Source organism: Lepisosteus platostomus, chromosome 16, assembly GCF_059453375.1.
Source record: "Lepisosteus platostomus isolate fLepPlt1 chromosome 16, fLepPlt1.hap1, whole genome shotgun sequence".
Classification (NCBI taxonomy): domain Eukaryota; kingdom Metazoa; phylum Chordata; class Actinopteri; order Semionotiformes; family Lepisosteidae; genus Lepisosteus; species Lepisosteus platostomus.
The window spans coordinates 6,451,337-6,472,875 of NC_142626.1; the positions used below are offsets into that span (position 1 = coordinate 6,451,337).

At 40.0% G+C, this 21,539-nt stretch overlaps 2 protein-coding genes across 27 annotated transcripts in view; one reads left to right on the forward strand and one right to left on the reverse strand.

The window, feature by feature from the left end:
- The window catches only part of LOC148646745 (NACHT, LRR and PYD domains-containing protein 3-like), a 2,700,574-nt gene that overhangs the window by 1,991,861 nt on the left and 687,174 nt on the right, over positions 1-21,539 (reverse strand). The gene's annotated exons all lie outside the window — the stretch shown is intronic.
- The window catches only part of LOC148646773 (NACHT, LRR and PYD domains-containing protein 3-like), a 305,400-nt gene that overhangs the window by 137,971 nt on the left and 145,890 nt on the right, over positions 1-21,539 (forward strand). For 20 of the 26 annotated variants that reach the window (XM_088608545.1, XM_088608552.1, XM_088608551.1 and 17 more), the window contains 4 exons: positions 7,472-7,585; positions 8,264-8,573; positions 8,990-9,059; positions 16,507-18,256. The exons of 4 other annotated variants lie outside the window; for them this stretch is intronic. In XM_088608545.1, coding sequence (XP_088464671.1) covers positions 7,472-7,585; positions 8,264-8,573; positions 8,990-9,059; positions 16,507-18,256 — 2,244 coding nt within the window. The remainder of the gene's footprint in view (positions 1-7,471; positions 7,586-8,263; positions 8,574-8,989; positions 9,060-16,506; positions 18,257-21,539) is intronic. 2 more of the 26 variants (XM_088608544.1, XM_088608557.1) reach the window with 1 other exon arrangement.

Here is a 21,539-nt window from a genome sequence, read left to right on the forward strand (position 1 = left end):
AAACAGCCAGAACATGTAACTACACATTCCCAAACAGACCTAATTTCCATAGCCTCGCCCCTTATGCAAAACCAACATCCCTCCCCTGTTCTCTCTCTCCCCTGGCGGTTGTAATTGTTTTTATTTTCAAATAAATTTTAGCAAAGTCATGTATTTTAAAAATCTTAAGATTTTTATATTTATGTCTTTATTTAGTGGTTTCATTAGTGACAAAGGCTAAAATTTCTTGGAAAAATGTCTTTTATGTAAACCATGTTTGCTATTAATTCATTCAGGGCTAAAATATGTTCATTGTCTTCTAATGAAAGAAGGGTTCCTTTCGCCGTAGTCGGGAGCCTAGCCTTTAACTAGTAAGTACTGTATTTACTGGGTTTTTGAGGGGGGGGGGTGTCTTTCGCTGGAAATCTCGCCTCCTACTTTGAAAATACCCGTGAAACCGGTTCAATTTGTCACAGCCAGCACTCCTGCAGAGAGTTGGGTTGTACTTGCAGTGTATACAGTACACGCGTTATGCTCTTCGTTAATGTCTGTGAAGTTTTATTTAATCTCTGAGCCATACTGATTCTTCTGGAAGCCAGTTTTCGCCAGGGAGTAAAAAAAAACACACTATGGTATTCTCTCCAATGCAGTGCAGTTAAAAACATACCTCTGATGCTGCTCCTAAATGAATATCATTTATGACCATCAGAAGCTTTATGCTCCTTTTCTTTTTTCCAGTGGATTGAACAGGGAGAGGCATTTCATGATGTACTTTTCACTGATGAAACAACAGTGGCTCTGGAACAGTTTTCAACCAAGTCGTTTTATAAAAAGGGGAGATATGTACACGTTACTGAAGCTAAAAGTTTAGCCTTTGTCACTAATGTAACCACTAAATAAAGACATATAGAAATCCCTACGTTACAGACTGTATATGGCTGGTATTGGTAGTTTAAAGAAAAAATACACACCAGTATTTCACTTTCTCCCTAAACATTTTAAGCATCAGAGTCTTACATGTGGTTATTTCGAAAACGTTTGTACGTGCTCCTTCTGACCATGTTACTGTTTACTGTTACTGACCATATTAAGTTTAAGTGCCTGTGGGCACTTTTCCTGTCCGTGGGGGGTGGACCGTCTTTCATTAGAAGGTTATTCTGTTCTACTCTGAGAATGTAGAGGGGGTGGAAAGTGCCCGTGGTCATTTAATTAGTATTAAAATTCACACTGATTCCCTTGCGAAGATACGGACATAGGAATATTCGTGCGTGGTCAAAAAATGGCATAAAAACGACAAAGTGAAGGCTGTGAAAACATTCACAATGTACTTTATACACAAAGCAAATATACCCCCCCCCCCTCTCTCAATTCAATTCAAGCTGCTTTATTAGCATGACAGATGGGTACAATCAGTGTTGGGTATTTACTTTGCTTTGAGATGCCACTTTTAAAGGTGATATTTAAAATCAAGGCTTTAACTTGCTTTAACTCCGCAAGTCTGAGTTCTTGTGTCTGTCCTATCCGAACCCGAAAGTATTACAATATGTATCTTTATAGCAGGTGGTGTACAGCTTTTTAGTATAGATACACTTTTCTAAAATGTATTTAAAAAATAAAAATGATTACAATCTAATCTTTGCACGTTTGATCCCAAAATAAATCTAAACGGGGAGAAAGCTATGCTGAAAGTTTATTAAGATACTTAGAAGACAAAGATATCAATTTATGTTGCATTTGTCTGATTGTGAATCAAAAAACACATATATTTAAACCCACATTTGCGATTTAAATCAAAACGTTATTTAAATCAATATAAATGTTTATATTGTAACGCCTAGGTGACTATTCATTGTTATTAAAATGACTTAAATTCGATCATGTTGTGATATTTAGAAATATAAATTTGTTTGGTGCGAGTGAGGTTTTATTTAATCTCTGACTCAGTGATGGCCTGGCATGGTGAGGTGCGCTGGCAGCTATGTGGTGTTACGCAGTGGTGGCCTGACACGGTGAGGTGCCCTGGCAGCTGTATGATGCAGTGGTGGCCTGGCACGGTGAGGTGCGCTTGCAGCTATGTGACGCAGTGGTGGCCTGGCACGGTGAGGTGCGCTGGCAGCTGTGTGATGCAGTGGTGGCCTGGCACGGTGAGTTGCGCTGGCAGCTGTGTGGTTTGACGCAGCTGGTGGCATGGCACGGTGAGGTGCGCTGGCAGGTGGGTGATGCAGTGGTGGCCTGGCACGGTGAGGTGCGCTGACAGCTGTGTGGTGTGGCGCAGTTGTGGCCTGGCACGGTGAAGTGCGCTGGCAGCTGTGTGATGCAGTGGTGGCCGGGCACGGTGAGGTGCGCTGGCAGGTGGGTGATGCAGTGGTGGCCTGGCACGGTGAGGTGCGCTGGCAGCTGTGTGGTGTGACGCAGTGGTGGCCGGGCACGGTGAGTTGCGCTGGCAGCTGTGTGGTGTGACGCAGTGGTGGCCTGACACGGTGAGGTGCCCTGGCAGCTGTATGATGCAGTGGTGGCCTGGCACGGTGAGGTGCGCTTGCAGCTATGTGACGCAGTGGTGGCCTGGCACGGTGAGGTGCGCTGGCAGCTGTGTGGTGTGACGCAGTGGTGGCCTGGCACGGTGAGGTGCGCTGGCAGCTGTGTGTTGTGACGCAGTGGTGGCCTGGCACGGTGAGGTGCGCTGGCATATAATGAATATATTCATGTGCATCCAACACACAGTCCATGCTAGTGTAGATTAAACTGACCCAGGGACGCCAAATAATGTAGGGAAAACCGGTTCAGGGACGCCAAATATGTAATCATAGTGGCTCTCTGAAGGCACCAGTTCTGTAGGGTTTGGGCATTTACTGAGACAATTATTAATTGTAGCAGTAAATCACAAAGTTGATTCTTTTGATGGCTTTAGAATCCAACCATGCAACATAACTCAAACAACGCGCACACACAGGTACTAATACACGAGGATACATTTATTAATACATAGAATATGCATATAAACTTAACAGATCTTATCGAGAGGGTTATCAGAATACAAAAGGTATATATTCAATCAGTTACAAAGTGTTACACATATCAAGAGGACATACGTTCAGTATATCATTCGTTGAGACCGTTTCATAAATGAACTTGGTTATAACTTCTACATTAGATACTCAAACAAGTACATAACTCTTAGGAATTAAATTGATATCAACTGGTTGGGATAACAATTGAATTCACGAGCTGTAATGCATTGAAGTTGAATACTCATCCAATCTTTGGGGATTCAGATCTCTTGCGGGCACAAAGAAACAGTTGCAGGCTGTTGCTGTCCAATCCGCGCTCTCTGGCTCCGTGCCAGGCTGTGCTGTGCGGCTTGCGACGGTGCGCTGCTGATGCTCACTGACCGGCTAGTTAGTGTTTGTGCACAGGAGAAAAGATGACTGTGGGTCCCAGCAAGTCAGGAAGAGGACCGGTTCGTTCCTGATGAAGAGCTAGTTCTGAATATTGATTCAGCTTTCCACAGTTCCGACCTGTTCACGAGGCCTGCTGCTGGTTACTCTCTGGCAACCTCCACTCTAGACTCTTAGAACAAAGGAAAGTTCTGGCACTCGGACACACTGGCCGTTCCGTGGTTGTCCGGGCTGAGTCTCAGGATGGTCAGGAGGCACGCTGCGAGAATGTCCTGCCCTTGGGATTCTCCTTTGAATTCCCTTTAGAATTGTTGAATCTGAATCTGAATCTGAATCTGAATCTGAATCTTGCAGGCTCTCTGTGTTGCCTGTTTTTACCTGGAGGAACTTCAGCTCATTGATTGGCTGAAAGTTCCATGGGCATCAGAGTCCCACGTGGGTTACTCGGCCCTACCAGTCCCTGATTGGTTGATCAAGGTGAGATATGAGTCACTTACTCCTGACACTTAGTAATGCAGTCCAGATGTCCAACTGGCACTCCCTAAACAGATAGGCGCCAATGGATGACCATTGATCATGATAGCCAGGCTTAGCTAAGTGCATCCCCCTTTGGGAGCTGTCCTTATCAAAAGAAAACATCTTGCATGAATAGTTTCTCTGTGGCTGCACCACAGAGATGAACAGAGAAATGGGGCCTCATTTGGGAAGGCTCAGAACACTTAATTCTGCCTTATTATTAAGCCTCGCCGCTACACTAGCAACTACACAAAATCTAAAATATGAGCTCAACTTGCCACTTACAATACCAACAGTATCAGCTAACTTTAGTAGTGACATTTTCATGGATCTTTTTAACAATAAAATTTACAACATCAGACTTCAGACACAATTAAACAGGCCTCAAAAAAGTCTGGTACAAACATTTTCAGCATGGTGAAACATGGTGAACATTTCCACCACTGCGAAACACCACACAGCTGCCAGCGCACCTCACCGTGCCAGGCCACCACTGCATCACACAGCTGCCAGCGCACCTCACCGTGCAGGCCACCACAGCATCACACCACACAGCTGCTAGCGCACCTCACCGTGCCAGGCCACCACTGCGTCACACCACACAGCTGCCAGCGCACCTCTACATACCCGACCACCACTGTATCACACAGCTGCCAGGGCACCTCACCGTGTCAGGCCACCACTGCGTCACACATATTTCAGCGCCATATATTTCATGGATATTATGGAATATAATGGATGGATATCTTAGTTATCTTTCTAGTTCACAGGTTTGCATGCATAATTTAATTTTGAAAGCCACTGAGACATCAGGTACTACTGTTGTATTTATGAAAAAGAAACAAAACAAAAAACATACTAACAACTGTGCCATCCTACTCCTTAGTTAATACATTTTATTATTCATAAACAGTTAACATTGTTAGCAAAATATTTTGAATTATATTTAACCCTATTTTTTCTTTAGTTTTGTATTTAACTTATTATATGATAGTCAGACTTAATGTATATTTGAACAATGAAAATATATTTTTACAAGATTTTACATTAAGCACTTAAAATTAATATGGTTAATAATAGTAAACTGTAACATGCTGTAACAAGATCGGTTAAACTGCGAAGAAAATGCTTTCAGAGAAAATGTTTCAGGTGTGAAGAACATAGATCTCCAATGCAATTTCAACCAAACCTGTTCCCACACACCCTGCCCCCACTACCATTAGAATATACACAAACATTTTAGCGTTTCATTCTGAGCAGAAGATCCTCACACCTGAAGAGTGCTGGCTGTGACGAATTAAACCGGTTTTACAGGTTTCAATCACAGACCATGTGACATGGGACTCAGTAAACTAACACACAGCACCACTGGATTTGATAATACCTAACCAAAATCCGCAATATGGAAACAGAACCTGTGTAATTGTTGATAGATGATGTACTCGTAACATTTTTTCAAGACTAACTACAACATTTAAAAAATGACTTGTATGTACTTGATATCTCTAATCAATCCACGAGTCCCAGCACAAAACGAAACTAAAACGCATACCGTTTCGCGCTTCTTATTAGTTGCTCAAAAGTAATTTGAAGAAACATATACGTGAGCAGTACTTAAGCACTGTAGTATCGGTGTTAAGACTACCTCTCAAATACTGTAAATCAAGTTAAAAATATCTCAAGACCGATTCTGGTCGTAATGAAACCATGTTTCGTGTATGTTTTCTTTTTCATCTTGAAATAACTCATTTCTAAATACCTTTTTCACTGTTAACATCTTGCAGCAACTTTGCGACAAAATATACACTCTGACAGTTCATCCTGCTACCAACATTAAATAAAACAAATCTTAAGATTTCTATATTTATGTCTTTATTTAGTGGTTTCATTAGTGACAAAGGCTAAACTTTCTTGGAAAAATGTATTTTATGTGTTGCGGAAAAAACTGACTTGCTTTAACAAAATATGTTTACAAATCCTTTCACCTGGCATTTTCGTAGTTAGAAATTATGGAACGCTCTGTTAAAAGCAAGGGAGTTTTTATGTCCGTTGCAGTTCTTTTGCAACATGAATATAATTATATCGTTATTAATTTCTTGAGATACGCGATTCCATATTATATTCCCTTTTAATCAAATTCTAAAAGTATGCTTGTTGACTCCGGTATCACGTTAGTTAAAGACTTCGAAGCTTACAATGTTTAGGGAGAAATGGAATACTGGTGTGTATTTTTTTCTTTAAAGTACCGAGACCAGCCATATACTGTATGTTTATGTTAAGATTTCCCTTCAGTGGTAAAATTAGATATGAATATTCAATACCTAAACGGGCACAGTTAAGACATTAAATATACATATACATATTGTATACAGTACAGTTTGCATACGGTAATATGTTTATGTTACGCGATTAAAAAATAAATAAATAAAACTGAAAGGTCCAGCACCAGCTGGATTCAAACACACAACCTGCCAGTTGGTAGTCACACACCTAGACCAGTAGGCTACAAGACAGCTCGCATGAACAGGCAGGCGAAACAGCCCTACACAGCCCTGCCACAGTACACGGATATAATCATACCGTTATTAAATTCTTGAGATACGCGATTCCATATTATATTCCCTTTTAATCAAATTCTAAAAGTATGCTTGTTGACTCCGGTATCACGTTAGTTAAAGACTTCGAAGCTTACAAAGTTTAGGGAGAAATGGAATACTGGTGTGTATTTTTTTCTTTTCATGATAGGTGTCGCATTTTAAATCATTTTCGTAGTTAGAAATTATGAAACGCCCTGTTAAAAGCAAGGACGTTTTTATGCCCGCTGAAGTAAAACAAAATGCCTGACAAAGTATGGCTTGGACAGATTCCAAGTGCTTGTACAAATGTGCTAAAGAAATTATACTTTGAGTATACAGCTTGTCCAAAGTCATCCATTATTAATACTATTAGTAATATCTTCAGTAAAGGCTTTGATGCATAAATATTTCTGATAAAGGTAGGTTGTGTACTTTTGTCCAACTGAGCAATCTTGCTTTCATAAAATATACCAACATTTTAATGACTGATGATTAACATGATGTAATACACAGTTCAAAATTAAAGGCTCAAATGCTGTACATGAGAGGTTAAGCTCCCCCTGGCGGTTTTACAAGGCGACGCTGGATAGTTAGTCACGTGACACACGTGAACCGCGTGATACCCCGGCGGGCGTGTCGCGGTATGCCGAGAAATACCTCACCCATTTTGAATGGCTGCATCTGTACAGTTAAAAGAATTTATTGAAGGACATTCTGTTAAAGTTGTACAACACATTGTGAGGCCTCATTTACAACTGTGTACACTGTTGTTTAGACCTTGGTTATTGTGTATAATGTTTTGGTGACAAACAGATTACTGCTCTGCAGTTAGTCCAGAGGAGAGTAACCAGATACAGCCTTGGGCTCAAAAAGAGATCAAGCACTGGATGAAGCACGAATGTTTATCTCCGAGTGCTAAAAGAACTGTACTTGTGCAATCTTGTAAGAGTGTTATTGACTATTCAGCTGAATAACGTTAGGTGTTTGTGTCTGTGCTGTTCACAGAGTCAAGCTGGATAGACCAGGGTCACCAGTGTCCAGCTGTGTGTCCATAAAGAGTGACGTCTCAATGAATCCACCAATAGAGTTCAGAGAAGGACCCATCGCCTCTGACCCAAGGTGAAGTCATTATTGTGTATTGAGTGTATCTATCTGTTGGTCATGAGATAAGATTGTGTGAACTGGATCACGTCTCACTTTCAATACTTTTATTTTCTGCGAAAGGCACTGTTCAGGATCAGCTGTTGTTTCATCGCTTCAGACTGGACAGCTGTGTCTAGAGGGTCTGAACCCAGGAGAAGCTGGAAAGCTCTAAATAATAAAAAATAGCTGAACTTGTTAGTTTTCCAAATTAAATGATCTGGTGCTGTTGTTTTAAAGAAATTGATATAACATTCAATTTTAAATTAAAATAAAATAAAAAAATAAAATTTAAATTTTTTAAAAATTCACAGAAGTAAACATAATTTCAGAGGCAAAACCATATATATTTCTGAGAGGACAGTTCACATTTTAGAATAATGATTTAGGAAAAACATACATTCCTATTAAACATGTAACAGCAACAGAATTACTTTTTTTTAACTTGAGGGTGTGTATCATCTTGTCCTGAGTTCTGTATGTCTTTCCTGTCTTGAACTCTGTATTTCCTCCCTTTCTTCTCCTGGCATGAATTCTTGTGCCTGTATTTTGTTTGTGTAAGGAGTAGTATAGAGGGATTCTGCATGACTTTTGTGACTCTCTGTCTCTGAGTTAAAGGCACAATGTGAAGAATCCTCATCATTTGTTTGTCCACAGATCTGCTGGCCATGGAGATGTATTCTGTGATTTCTGCACTCACAAGAAGATCAGAGCTGTGAAATACTGCCATGTCTGCCCAGCATCTTATTGTGAGACACATGTTCGACAGCACTACACAGTCCCAGCCCTGCAGAAACACAGACTGGTGGACATCAGTGGAGACCAGGAACCCAGTCTGTGTCAGCAGCACCACAGAGCTCTTGAGCTTTTCTGTAAGACTGATCAGACTCTCATCTGCAGTCTGTGTTCAGTGCAGGAACACAGGGGCCATGACACCTTTTTTATGTCAGAACAGGTAATGACACAGGTAAGAGACTTCAGTCACACTCTCTAAATCAGACCTGTGCTGAATATTGACACTCTCTTCACCAGCTGATTCACAGTGAACCTGTAAGGGTTGAGTGACTCTGTGTGTCTCTGTGCTGTGCCATCTGTTCCCTGTGCTCACAGACAGAGATCTGTAGTGTTCTGTGTGGCTGAATTAATACACACTCATCACTGAGGGCAGCTCATTGACTGTGTGCTATATTATTTCACATGTACTATACAGTGTAATACATTAGTGACCACAACTCAGTATCTCAGTACAGAAACACTGAAGGATGGTCTTTTATTCTTACTGTGGAACTGTTATCACTATAGGTGCTGTCATTGTGTTTCTATGAAAGCTTCAGGTCTCATGATTCCTTTAAAATCTGCCAATTCTCTACTCTGTATGTTCAGGATGTGAGGAGGGCTGTGACAGGTGAACCTGAGGATTTCTGTACAGGAGGATTCCAGACTGACCAAACAGGTTAGTGTATGAGAGTGTCTCTCAGGAGAAGGACAGACCAGGTCAGTGTGTACGTATGAGTGTGCTTTGGCAACTGGAAGCAATTAAACAACAAATAATTTAAAGTCTTACACATGGATTTCTAAATATACAGTAAACACTTTGTTGATACAACACTAAAACATACATAACAAACTAACAAGAGTAAAAGAATATATTTGTGAATCAATCTGCTGTAATATTAATTGTTGATCATTCACTCAGGGATTAAAGATGAGCAAATAACTATTATTATTGTCTATATCGTAGGTTATATGAATCTCATATATCAGTATCATATGTATATATTGTAACGGATTTGGGTTCTCTGGGCATGTGCCCTCACTGCTCCCACCTCAGGTTGGGCCTCCACCACTGTGGCTCGAACCCAGTTCTCCGGCATCACGCAACAGTTGCTGGCTGAGCCTGGGCAGCCAAGCTCCCTGTTATGCACAGGGGCGTATTCGTAAAAATATCATATATCAGTGGTTAAATCACATTCATATTCCCAAAGACAAGAAAATATGCATGTACTAACCTGAACTACTTTATCAAACGTGTCCGAAATAATAGTTAAACTTGAGAATTGTAATGTTAATATACTGTAGAAGTTTTGTACTCAAAGATCAAGGAACTTGTGGCCATGGATGAATTTGAACTTCCTGCTGATGTCAGAGTTGAGCAAAGTATTTGCTGTAGTTTCTCCAGTTGCTTGCTCTGTGCTGGGAGTGTCCTGGTGGAGAGAAAGGAGGAGAGAGAGCTTTGCCTCACATTGCTGAGAACAGCTCTGCAGGGACTTTTAGCATCTTACTGAACTTAAGTCTCTAAAACAGTCTGTGCATAGTCATCTGCTTGGGTCAGGCAAAGTGAGACCATGGAAGACAATGTTAGTTTGAACTGTAGCTTTTTACTGAATATGCTTGGATATTCAGAATGCTGACAAAAGAAGAGCCAAAAAGGCAAAACATAACAACTGGTTTAGGAAAAACAAGATTTCTTCTGTTTTTTACTGTTGCACTCTCTCAGCCTGAAGTCTTTGAACAAATCCTGACTCAGACTATTGCAGTCACATTGTGGGAAAAGCCAGATTGCCAGGTTAGCTGGAGAGAGAAGCCAGTGAGCCAACCAATTAAATGAGTTGTGTGCAACCTTATAAAACAGGAAATCACAGTTGGTGATTGACTGGGATGTCAGTAGATATATATCTTGATACCCTCTAGGTCCCTCATCCAGATTGGAATGTTAGTGACGTCTGACCCATTGTCTTGGGTCATATTGTCTTGGATTTTTAGAAATATTTAATAAAAGCTTTAAAATCTCTAATAACTATTAATTCTATAATAGCCCTGTTACGATCGCACCAATATGGTGTCTCTCAGCTAGCATTCACCCTGAGAAACTTACTTTCTCATGAGGGCTCATGATTTTCCAGGACCAGCTGCACAAGCCTGTCTTTCCTTCACTGATCTGTATTAAGTAGTAATTAACAATTAATTACTCAGTTATGCTTTCCCTATTTAATGCTGAGCCACTGCTTTAACAGTGCTTTGTCATTGTTCATTTCACTTACTTCACTCCCTTTCTGTGCACTAGTGTTTTTTGTTCTCAGCTTCATTTGTATTCATTTCACCCATCCTGTCTGCACTCCTGTTCTCTGGTTCCCTGGGCAGATGCCTCACCAGCTTCTCTGGGTTGTTGTCCTGCCCTGGATTCCAAAGCCTGTCTGCACCCTGTCTTTGGTTCTCGACACCAGGATTTAACTTCGAAGTTGTATCCCTTGTTTTCCCTTGGAGGTCAGCACCACGTATCCGTTCCAAAACCGAGATATCAAAGTGTCCACCTTTTTTGGGAGCTCAACAACAGATTCCTCTCTGATGCAGAGGCTGCCCAATTACTGTCAACGGGCTGATTTGCCAGGGCTGTGATCACTGGGCTGGACGCTGACCACCCTCACCTTTCATCGCTGAATCAGTCTGTTCTGACTCCAGTTCCAGTTTGATTCAGCTCCTCTCAAAGATTTTCTCTGCCCTGCAGCACTCAGTTCCTGACTGCATGGCATCTCCTGGCCCCCACCCTGGAGCCTTGGACTCTTCTCTGCTGGCCTCCTTCCCTTGCAGTTCTGAACCACTTCCAGGAGGCATCTTCTGTTGTCCAGGACCTCGGGGCCTCTCCCCGTGCAGCCTCATCCTGTTTTATTCCCTAAGAGCCCTGCTCTGGCACTTTAGGTTTTTCTTTTCTCTGTCCTCTTTCCTGACGCCTTTCTGGCTCTTTTCTCTTCTTCACCCTTTTCTCTCAGGCTGTCGGGGTACTTTTCTCTTCCCAGTCTCCTTCCTGCCAGGCATCCTGTGTCCGCTCTGTCTGGAGAGCATTTCCCTATTAGCCTGGCCTCCCTGTGGATTCCTGTTCCCGAGCTCTGACTGAGACTGCACCTTGCAGTTGTGTTGTCCCAGGGCTCATCACAACTGCCAAATTGTAAAGATATGCTAAGAATATACTTGAGTGTTAACACAATTAGAGACACCTGACCAATCAGAAAAACCCCAGACTAAGTATTGAACTGCTATATAACACCTGTACAGAGCAATAAGAGAGATAGACCTTCCTTCTGCACTAAAGAGAATGACCTCCAATCTCTAATAATAACTATAACAATATTTTTATTTTATTATAGCATATTTCATTCCAATTAATTTCAATGTACTTCACAAAAAGAAAAGCTTAAAAAAGAAGTCAGGAAACTTAATATCTAAGAAGGAAAAAGATAGGAAATTAGTAATAGTAAAGTTGATAGGCTTGTTCGTAAAGAAGGGTTTTAAGATCTATTTTAAAGCTTTCGGTGGAAATTGCTTGTCTGAGATGATGCTTTGCTAGAACAAGGATGATATGATCTGATTTCCTTGCTCTGGTCAGTACCAGTGAGTTAGTGAGAACTTATGTGAAACTGTAGCTGAGTAGCTGCTGCCTTCTTGAGGGAATGGGAATCTGTGAATGGAACCTGTCTCCCTATTCTAAAAATATATCTTCTGACCAGGCGAGACTGCTTTTAACCAAGGGATTCTCTATACAGGAAATCAGAGTTTCCTAAAAACAACAGAATGGCAAACTCTCTGAATAAGGTTTAAATAACTTGAATCTGATCTTTACGGGTGACAGTGATCTGGACAAGCATGTCTCACTACTGGTGTCAGTACCACTACAACTCGGAAAGCACCTCAGTTTCTTCAAAGCATCTGAGATCTGAATGAATGTTTTCATTAGATAGATGTTAACCACTGTCTCTAAATTCTTAGACACCTCAAACCAGCTCCTTCAAACAGCTGTATCAATATATTACATTTCATACTACATTTATACATTTCATTACCCTACACTGTACTGTTCAGTAATGAAACAGAAAATAAACAGTAATTAATAAAATCAAATCACTGAAGTGTTTCCCTGACATAACTACATTACAGGTTTCTCACAATTTTCAGCAAAAAAGCTCAAGATGATGTGCAGAGGATAATGTTGAGCCTTATGTAACAAAGGAAAAGGATGTACCTGTATCAGGTCCACTCATAGTCTGCTTTTTTCAGGACTAAAATAGTCAATTTCTTTCAGGGTCTCCCAATGCTGTATGCTTTGACTCTTTAAATTGTCACCTGCTGAACACTGCGCTGAAGGGAAAAAATGGTCAATTTAAATCACTTAGAATTGCATTTAAAACCTAAGGAGTCTGTGACAGATTCCCCTTTGATGGTAACTGAATGTTAGGGAATTACACACATTAACTCCTGACTTGACTTGACTGGATCTTTTGCGTTGCATGTGGACCTACTGTATATCATTGTATTTAACCATTTTAACTCTAATAACTTTAACTGTATAGCTTTCTTGTACCTTATGAAAAAAGTAGTGAAATGAGACCTCAATTCTGCCATTTTGGCTGGTCTGCCCACTCTGTCTTGTTTTTTACTGGCAGGCTGACACAGAAACACTTTTATCAGCTCAGGGTCTGACTCTCCTGAGCCGACAAGGACCGTTCACTCCCTGAATACTCACATAGTTAAACCTGGCTTCACACAGGAGACACCGGTCCCCTAATAACCTCCTGCTGATTGAACACACATTCTCCTCGGGTATTTAGAGTATCTATACATCTCCCTCTGGTTTCCTAATATATATACTTAGGTTACCCCAGATCCAGGTGCCCTGTTACAGAGCTAAAAAAAACTAAACAGTTTTAATAAGTAGCCTCTTCAAGGTCCAAGATTTCAATTTTACTTCATTACTGTTTCCTTGTTGTGGTAGTGCTGAAAAAAACTTTATTGTAACCTCCAGTACAATATCCATTTATTTTTTCACATATCCTCTGTTGGTCTTTCTAATATCTTTTTTACCTGTGCTTGTTGCAGGTCATTATACTCTGCTACTTTAAGATAAACTAGCTGCTGCTCCTGCAAAAGCCCCACTCTGACAGCTGCTGAACCTCAGTTAACTGGTCCCAGCTGCTGGAGCACATGTGTTCTTGTGGAGCTCTGAGACCTTGATCATGTAAACTCCACTGCTGCTTCAGCTGGGCTTCTTGAACCAGATCTTGCTCTGGTACTTTCCCTTTAGTCTTCTTACCTTTAGAAACCCTCATTAAATTGAGTTCAGTGCACACTGGGGTCCAGATGCTCCACTTTGTTGTTGCAACTGGTTCCCCATTTGAATTTCTACCCATCTTCTTCTTCCTCCAACAGCAAAGGCTCATTCTACTTACAAAGCCATGATGAAGCCTGTCCTACACAAGAGTGGTATGCAAAATCCTACAGTACATATGATTTTTTTTCCTCATGACACCAGAGCACCGCCTTAGATAATATAGTATAGATTAAAGATTATAGTATAGACATTGTAATAACCTTACAATGTGAGTTAACAATTGTGGCACTACACACGAGGGGTGTGTTCAGTGTGGAAGAAGTACAAAAGGAAAAAGTCTCCTTTGTAATCACAGCTGCACTGATGAAAGATGGGCGGCAGCTGTGAGAACTCTTTAAAGGCACACTGAGCACCTCCCCGAAAAAGATAAGCAGGGTGAGGATCTGTGCACCGGCAGTCCCAGAAGGGATTGTAATCGAGTGTGAGGCTGTTTCTTTGTCTTTTACCCTGTCCCGTTCTGTCTCTATACTGGGGCAGACATATAATTTTTCCACAATTTAAATTTTTATTTTTGGCCTTGCGCTCCCTTCCTGTTCTCCCAGACTGGACCCTGTTAAACAGGGTAAATCCAGTCTGGTCCCCGCCGCCAAGCGGGGTCTTTTTCCAGGCTAGACCCCGGTTAGACAGGGCAAGTCCAGCCTGGGCGCCACTCTACACGACGGTGCTGCGCTGCTTCACATAACGGCGCATTTTCTCACTAACCTCACAGACGGGGCACCGACTCACTTATTCACCGCAGCTCCTTCCACTGCCGCATAGTTACACAAAATACATAACAAATTAAGCCAAGAATAATTAGAATGCTTATACGATGTATTATATAACCACCAACATAGCAGCTACTTATTTTTTCAATGTGAAAGTGCTAAGACTTAACCTGTGTTGTAATACTGTACACTCCCAACATATAACATAACAACATATAATATAGTTCAGGTGGGTAGCTGCTTCAGCATGCGTAGGCTGCAAAGGAACAAGTAATAGGTTTATTCCATGCTGAAAAAAAGAAGAAAGAGAACACAATGTTTCGGCCGTGGAGCCTTCTTCAGGTGTGACACCTGAAGAAGGCTCCACGGGCGAAACGTTGTGTTCTCTTTCTTCTTTTTTTCAGCATGGAATAAACCTATTACTTGTTCCTTTGCAACATATAATATAGTCTACAATCAGTAAAATAAACACTAATGTGCTAATGCTTTTGTACACTATTTGATGAAAGCAGCAAAAAATTATATTAGTGTCACTGTACTGTATGATTAGCTTAGGAAAGTACTAATGGGTGAACATTATTTTTTTATTATTAAAATATAATCAACCTAATGTTAGACACAATGATTCATTAAAGATTCACTGTGCCTCCTGGCAGTTTTACAGAGTAGTGCAGTCCTGTATTTTTACATATTATTTGAAAAGAAAAAGATGCACAAAAATGTAATGTAAAAATATTAAAACAAGGTAAAGATACTACATAGGTTTAAAAATAAAAGTTTGGAATATCAATGGTGCACTATACTGGTAGGTCAATTGCTTATGATTAGTGTTTGTTTCATATACTTCAGTGAATCTTATACAGAACAGTGTACTTAAGACGTGTGAAATACAGAGCTTGTACTGTATATTTAGGATAAAAAAAACAAGAAAAGATGTCATAAGGTTGATTGCAATTCTTAAAAATAAGTTAAAAGATAGGGAAAACAAATACATGAAGTATAATCTGTATATGATTTTGTGTTGGGAAAAAAAGCCATTGTGATTTAACGAAAATGAACGCCTTTCTCCTATTAGTCTGTTAAACCAAGGGTTTACTTTGTTCACTCAGATAGCCCTTGTTTCTTGAATTTCATTACAGTTCATTATATTTCTCCTACAGTATATGTTACTGTTTTGTTACTTTATTTGTTAATAAATTTGTTAATCAAATAGATCTGATTCTAAAGGTGATTGGGTACACGTGACCTAATTTAGAATCGCTCCTACAAGAGGTGGGCTCTTATCCAACCAAGCTATTTCAGATTCTAGATCTACTATTCATTTGCTAAAAAAGTTGTAGAATATTTTTCACTTGGATATTGAGGGGTAGGGTGTTTGATCTTTACTCTAAGGGAACTAAGGGTGACAATTTTGAAAGGGAGCTCTATAGACACTGTATATATATTCCTGTTGTTTGCAGTGCACATTTTGCTGTTGTTTCAATAAATTACTTATTGTGTAATTTTAATCCATGTGTGAATATTGCTTTACTAATTCAACTTCTAATTGTTCCAGTAAATTCAACAATCACGTCAATACAGTGGATCGATATTTTAAGGAATAGTAAATTGCAATAAATATTATGACACATTTGGCTTTTGCCTCAATGGTCAGTCAGCATCTTGAACTACAGCTTGGCTTTCTGATACCCAGGATAGAGCAGAATCAGTCTTCATTCTAAGGAATGAAAATAAATCCCATGAGGAAATTGTCTTCATGAGAGGGTGTGTCTGTGAGGCTGTGAGAGACCAGGACATGACTATCAGAGGGCGATTAAAAATGAGGAGTCACTGCCGGAGCTCCAGCTAGGACAACTAATGGACTGTGTCTGTGACTCTTGACTTTATCTGTGTCCATCTGTTCTGATTGTGTCTCACACTTGCAAACCTCAATAGCTTGTGTCCCTGTAAGAGATCTGTCATCACATCACACTGTCACGATTTCTACTGCAGCCTCAGACTGTGTCTTTACTATCGTGTTCTTTCTGTTTTAGGGTGGCTGCAGACACTGAAAGACAAACACAAGGAAGCTCTAAAGACGCAGTTTGAAGTTGTGTCTGAGGGAATTGCTAAGCCAGGAGAGCAGACCCTCCTTGATGACATCTTTACACACGTGTGGATAACTGAGGGCAGCTGTGTTGAGGTGAATCATGGACATGAGGTCATGCAGGTAGAAACTGTCTCCAAAAGCTCAAAATCAGAGATCCACTCCATCATGTGCAGTGATATTTTCAAGCCACTGCCAGGACAGACCATTCCCATCAGGACTGTAATGATGAAGGGAGTTGCTGGCATCGGGAAAACATTCTCTGTGCAGAAATTCATTTTTGACTGGACTACTGGAAAAAACAACCAGGACTTCGATTTTATATTTTTTCTTCCATTCCGTGAATTAAACTTGATCAAATCAAAAATGAGTTTACAGGAACTGGTTCTGTGTTTCTGTCCAGAGATAAAATCTTCTGATAATGTTTTAGATAGCCACAAAGTCCTGTTCATCTTTGATGGTCTGGATGAAAGCAAACATCCTTTGAACTTTAAAACAAACCAGAGGTGGTCTGATGTGAAAAAGCAAGCTTCAGTGGACGTGTTGTTAACAAACCTCATCAAGAGGAACTTTCCTGTTAATGCTTCCATCTGGATCACTTCCAGACCAGCTGCAACAGGTCTGATCCCTCCAGAGCTCATCAGCAGGGTGACAGAGGTCCAGGGGTTTGAAGACCAGCAGAAGGAAGAGTACATCAGAAAGAACTGTAAGAACAGAGCTCTAGCAGACAGAATTATTTCACACATAAAGGCACTGAGGAGTCTTTACATTTTGTGCTATGTTCCTGTTTTCTGCTGGATTGTAGTTACTGTTCTGGAGCACACTTTGGAAGAGAACAGTGGGGCAAATCCAACAACACTGACAGATTTCTATACGTACTTTCTGCTTGTCTTACTGACAGCAAAGGAACAAAAGGAAAAGAAAGAAACTGTCCTCAAAATAAATCAAGAAGCAATTCTGAAGCTGGGAAAGCTGGCATTTGAAAGTCTGGAGAAAAACATCATAGTGTTCTATGAAAAAGATTTGAAAAAATATGGCATTGATCTCCACAACTCCTCCCTTTACTCAGGGGTGTGGAAGGAAATATTTAAACAAGAGTCAGTCTTGTTTCAGGAAAAGGTGTACTGCTTTTTACACCTGACTGTCCAGGAGTATTTTGCAGCTCTGTATGTTGTAGGTTCCCATCAGAACAAAAATATTAACCCACTGAAGAAAGGAAACCCACCAGCTTTCACACTGTTCCACTTGAATGAAGTTGCACTTAGAAGAGCCATCCAGAGCAGGACTGGTCACCTTGACCTGTTTGTCCGGTTCCTCTTGGGAACGGGAATGAAGAACAACCAGGAGCTTCTAAAGGGATTCCTGTCACACACACAAGATCACTCCAGTGACATACAGGAAACAACAGAACTAATCAAAAAACTCATTAGAGGAAAGTCTTCTCCTGAAAGATGCTTTAACCTTTTCCACTGTCTGAGTGAACTGAAGGACAAGTCTTTAATGGATGGGTTAAATGTGACTCTGGATAAAGTAAAACATTCAAGACAACGACTCTCACCTTCCCAGTGTTCAGCACTTGCCTATTTCTCCCTGCTGTCTGAGAAAGAGATTGATGTCTTTGACATGAGTGAATATGCTACATCAGAGGCGTGTGTACGGAGATTGCTACCTGTGGCAAAGATAACAAAAACCCTTAGGTGAGTAACCTCAGATTTACTTTACATGCAAGGTCCAAACTGTCCCTGTGAGGGGACTTCTGGCTGGTACTCAGTGAAGTGAAGTAGATACAGTATATTCATCTTATACTCTAGCACACTTTTTATTTTTCAACATTAAATCCCATAATTAACTATTTTTAACTTTCTTTTAAATTATTTGTTATTGATTCTACGGTACAATGCCAAAATATAAAGCTAATGGCAGTTTGCCAAGTGAAAAGTTCACAACTCAAACTTCAGACATTCCAGCTCATGTATCATGTTACTATTTTTTCTCTGTGTTTTTTTCTTTTTTTTGGAGCTGCTTCATGTGTCCATCATGTATGAAGTGAGGAAATCGGTGCTGGGGGCGGTCAGGGTTCATGCCAGTTTCAAGATCTCCGTGTGCTGCTTGTTTCCAGGGCAGCTGTTTTAGAAAGGGGTTGGGTTGGGCTGGGGGAGACTGTAGGGATTTTTTTTTCTTTCTAAGTTTTTTCTAGTTATTTTATGGTCTAGTTTTTGAGTTATTTGGATATTGTTCATTCCACTTGTCTCTGACCGGTTTGTGTCTGTGGGAATTGTACAAGTCAGACTTGCTACAGCCTGAAGCAGGCAAGGACTGTACAGAAGCAGCCACTATACCACACTGCGGTACACTGCCCACAGAAACATCACTGGCCAAAGAAGAGCGATAGGTGGCACTTGTAGTGTGTTAGATATTAGCTTTACTTAATCTGTTGTCTTATTTCTTTAAATGCACTTAATACAGAATATTAATATGCAATCATGTAATTAAAGGGAAATTTTGGTAGCTGAAAATAATAAGTTTCTTAATGTCATTATCAATATTAATTTATTATTTTAAATATATTTATATAGCTTGTAGTGGTAGCGTGTTCTACATACTTCATACACATCGGTGTCGAATTGTTTTCCTCAGTCACTTGTGGTTATTTTGGAAAGGTTTTGTTGAAGTGCTTGTTTTAAATACATTTTGCTGTCATTATTGCTGTAATGGAAAAAGGAAAGGCTTGTGAACTGAGTGAAGTTTTGGTTGAGTGGTGGAATTTTCACCTGTGACCCAGGAGCTCCTGGGTTCAATTCCTGCCCAATGCATCAGTGCTTTTAGCTAATAGACTCGTTCTTCAATAATAAAATACAATAATGTGTACTGTATTGACTTATTTTTATATATCACAGATAAACATTAAAATAGTATACTTAATAAATTAATAATGTAAATGAGTTAGCAAAACTTGAAGACTGTGAGTGAAAACCAGCTGTACCAGATGTTCAGAGGGAGTCAGATAATTTAAAGACACCCTTAAACAGAAATCACAATTAAGGTTTTTAAATACATATTTGTTTTTAAATACTTATCATTAGAGCCACTGTGGTGATATGTTTTTATAATTAAAATCTAAAACTAGAGAAAGGAATAAGACAAAAATTACTAACTGTTTTTGATGTTGTACAACAATCTCCCTCGTCGCCCTTCTTCTCCACTTGATGATGAGGACACTGGGACCCCTGCAGACTGAGAAGTGGGGGTAACAGAGGAAACATGAAAAAAGAGTATTGATATCATGAGCATTTCAGTGAGACAGGTCATGCTGAAGTATGTGTGCACAGTTTAAACTGAATAGCAGTTCTTTTGACTGTAGCAACATGAACATGCTTAAACTTAAACAATCTTTAACCAACAAATTTGAAGTCTTTTAAAGCAGAAGTTATTAACCTATTTCATACTCACATTCGATTTCAGGAAGGGTGTACCCAGCAGGTATTCAATGAGCACCAGGAGTCTATTTCGCAAAGTGAGACTATTCAACCATATACAGTAGCTTTAGTAAATTGACAAAAGTTGTATTTTCAGTTTCACAAAGCAAGGTTTAATTGTATTTGGTTTGTACTTATTGCATTTATTTACGTAACTACAGTAGCTCCTGAAATTCATGCATTAATTGGCTTCATCACTCTGTTCTCCTCCCCACTGATAGCTGATGTGTGGTGAGCATACTGGCGCACTTTGGCTGCCTTTGCATTATCAAGTGGTTGCTACACATTGGTGGTGGTGGAGGGGAGTCCCCATTATCTGTAAGTGCTTTGAGTGGAGTGTCCCGACTGGAGTTCAATCCATTCTGAATACTCTTGAGATGTATCAGTTTGCTTCCATACAAACTGTAGGTAATTTGTTTTTACTGCAGGAATAATATGGAAGAGCAGTAGAGGAAGCATGAGAAAGTGCTGTTAGTCATAGAAATGTAATGTTTTTTTAAAGCAATTGTGTCTAACATATTTTTATAATTAAAATCTTTAACTAATTCTCTAATAATGTCAACAGAGTATACATATGAAATATTATTTTTATGTATTTTATTATTATTATTTATTTTATATATCAGTCTGTTAAATATTCACTTTACATTCACAACCTTTAACAGTTGGCTGCCAAGTTTCAAACTATTGTGTCACCATTTGTACTGGGGACCTGTCTGTGGAAGTTGCCCCACCTTCAAACAGCACAAATGATGAAACCCACCGCATTAGTGAATGCTCTGTTTGTGCTGGTTTGTGCCACTGAATGTGATGTTTGTGATCCTTCCGTTTCCAAGATATACTGTAGCATCTTTTTTCGGGGGTGTGATGTCACTAAGTTCCACTAAAATGGTGCAAGAGAACCAAACAGGTCTCATTCATTAGTGCTGCATTTGTGCTATTGGAAGTAGCTTTCTAGCTGCTTTCATCCCCAACATATAGTGCCTTATTCTTGGATAATTATGTGACTATGTATGAACATCTTGAGTAATAGTAACACATTCTGGGCAGTTCAGGCACTGGATTACTAGATGAGAGGATAACAATGTTTGGAATTTTCTGTCTGGCCATTGTTTTCTCAGGGTTTCAGGGTTTTCAACCTTTTGAAATAGGCAGTTGAAAGAACATCTAAAGTTTCAATTCGTCTTTGGATTGACTTGCTTAAAAAAGTTACAACGAGAAACTTCCTTCATCAAAATACCATTGTTGTACTATCTATTTACGCAAAGCAAATGCATAAATGTGGAAGACTACCAGGAAATTGGATATATTTTTTTACGATCACTGTATGTACTAACCGTCTTTTGGATGAGACGTTAAACCGAGGTCCTGACTCCTTAAAGATCCCCGGGCAATTTCTCAAGAAGAGTAGGGAGTTATCCCAGTGATTGGGCTAAATTTCCCCCGTCTGCCTTTACCATGGCCTCCAAATTGTCCCCATGTATGATTGGCTTGCACTTTTCCT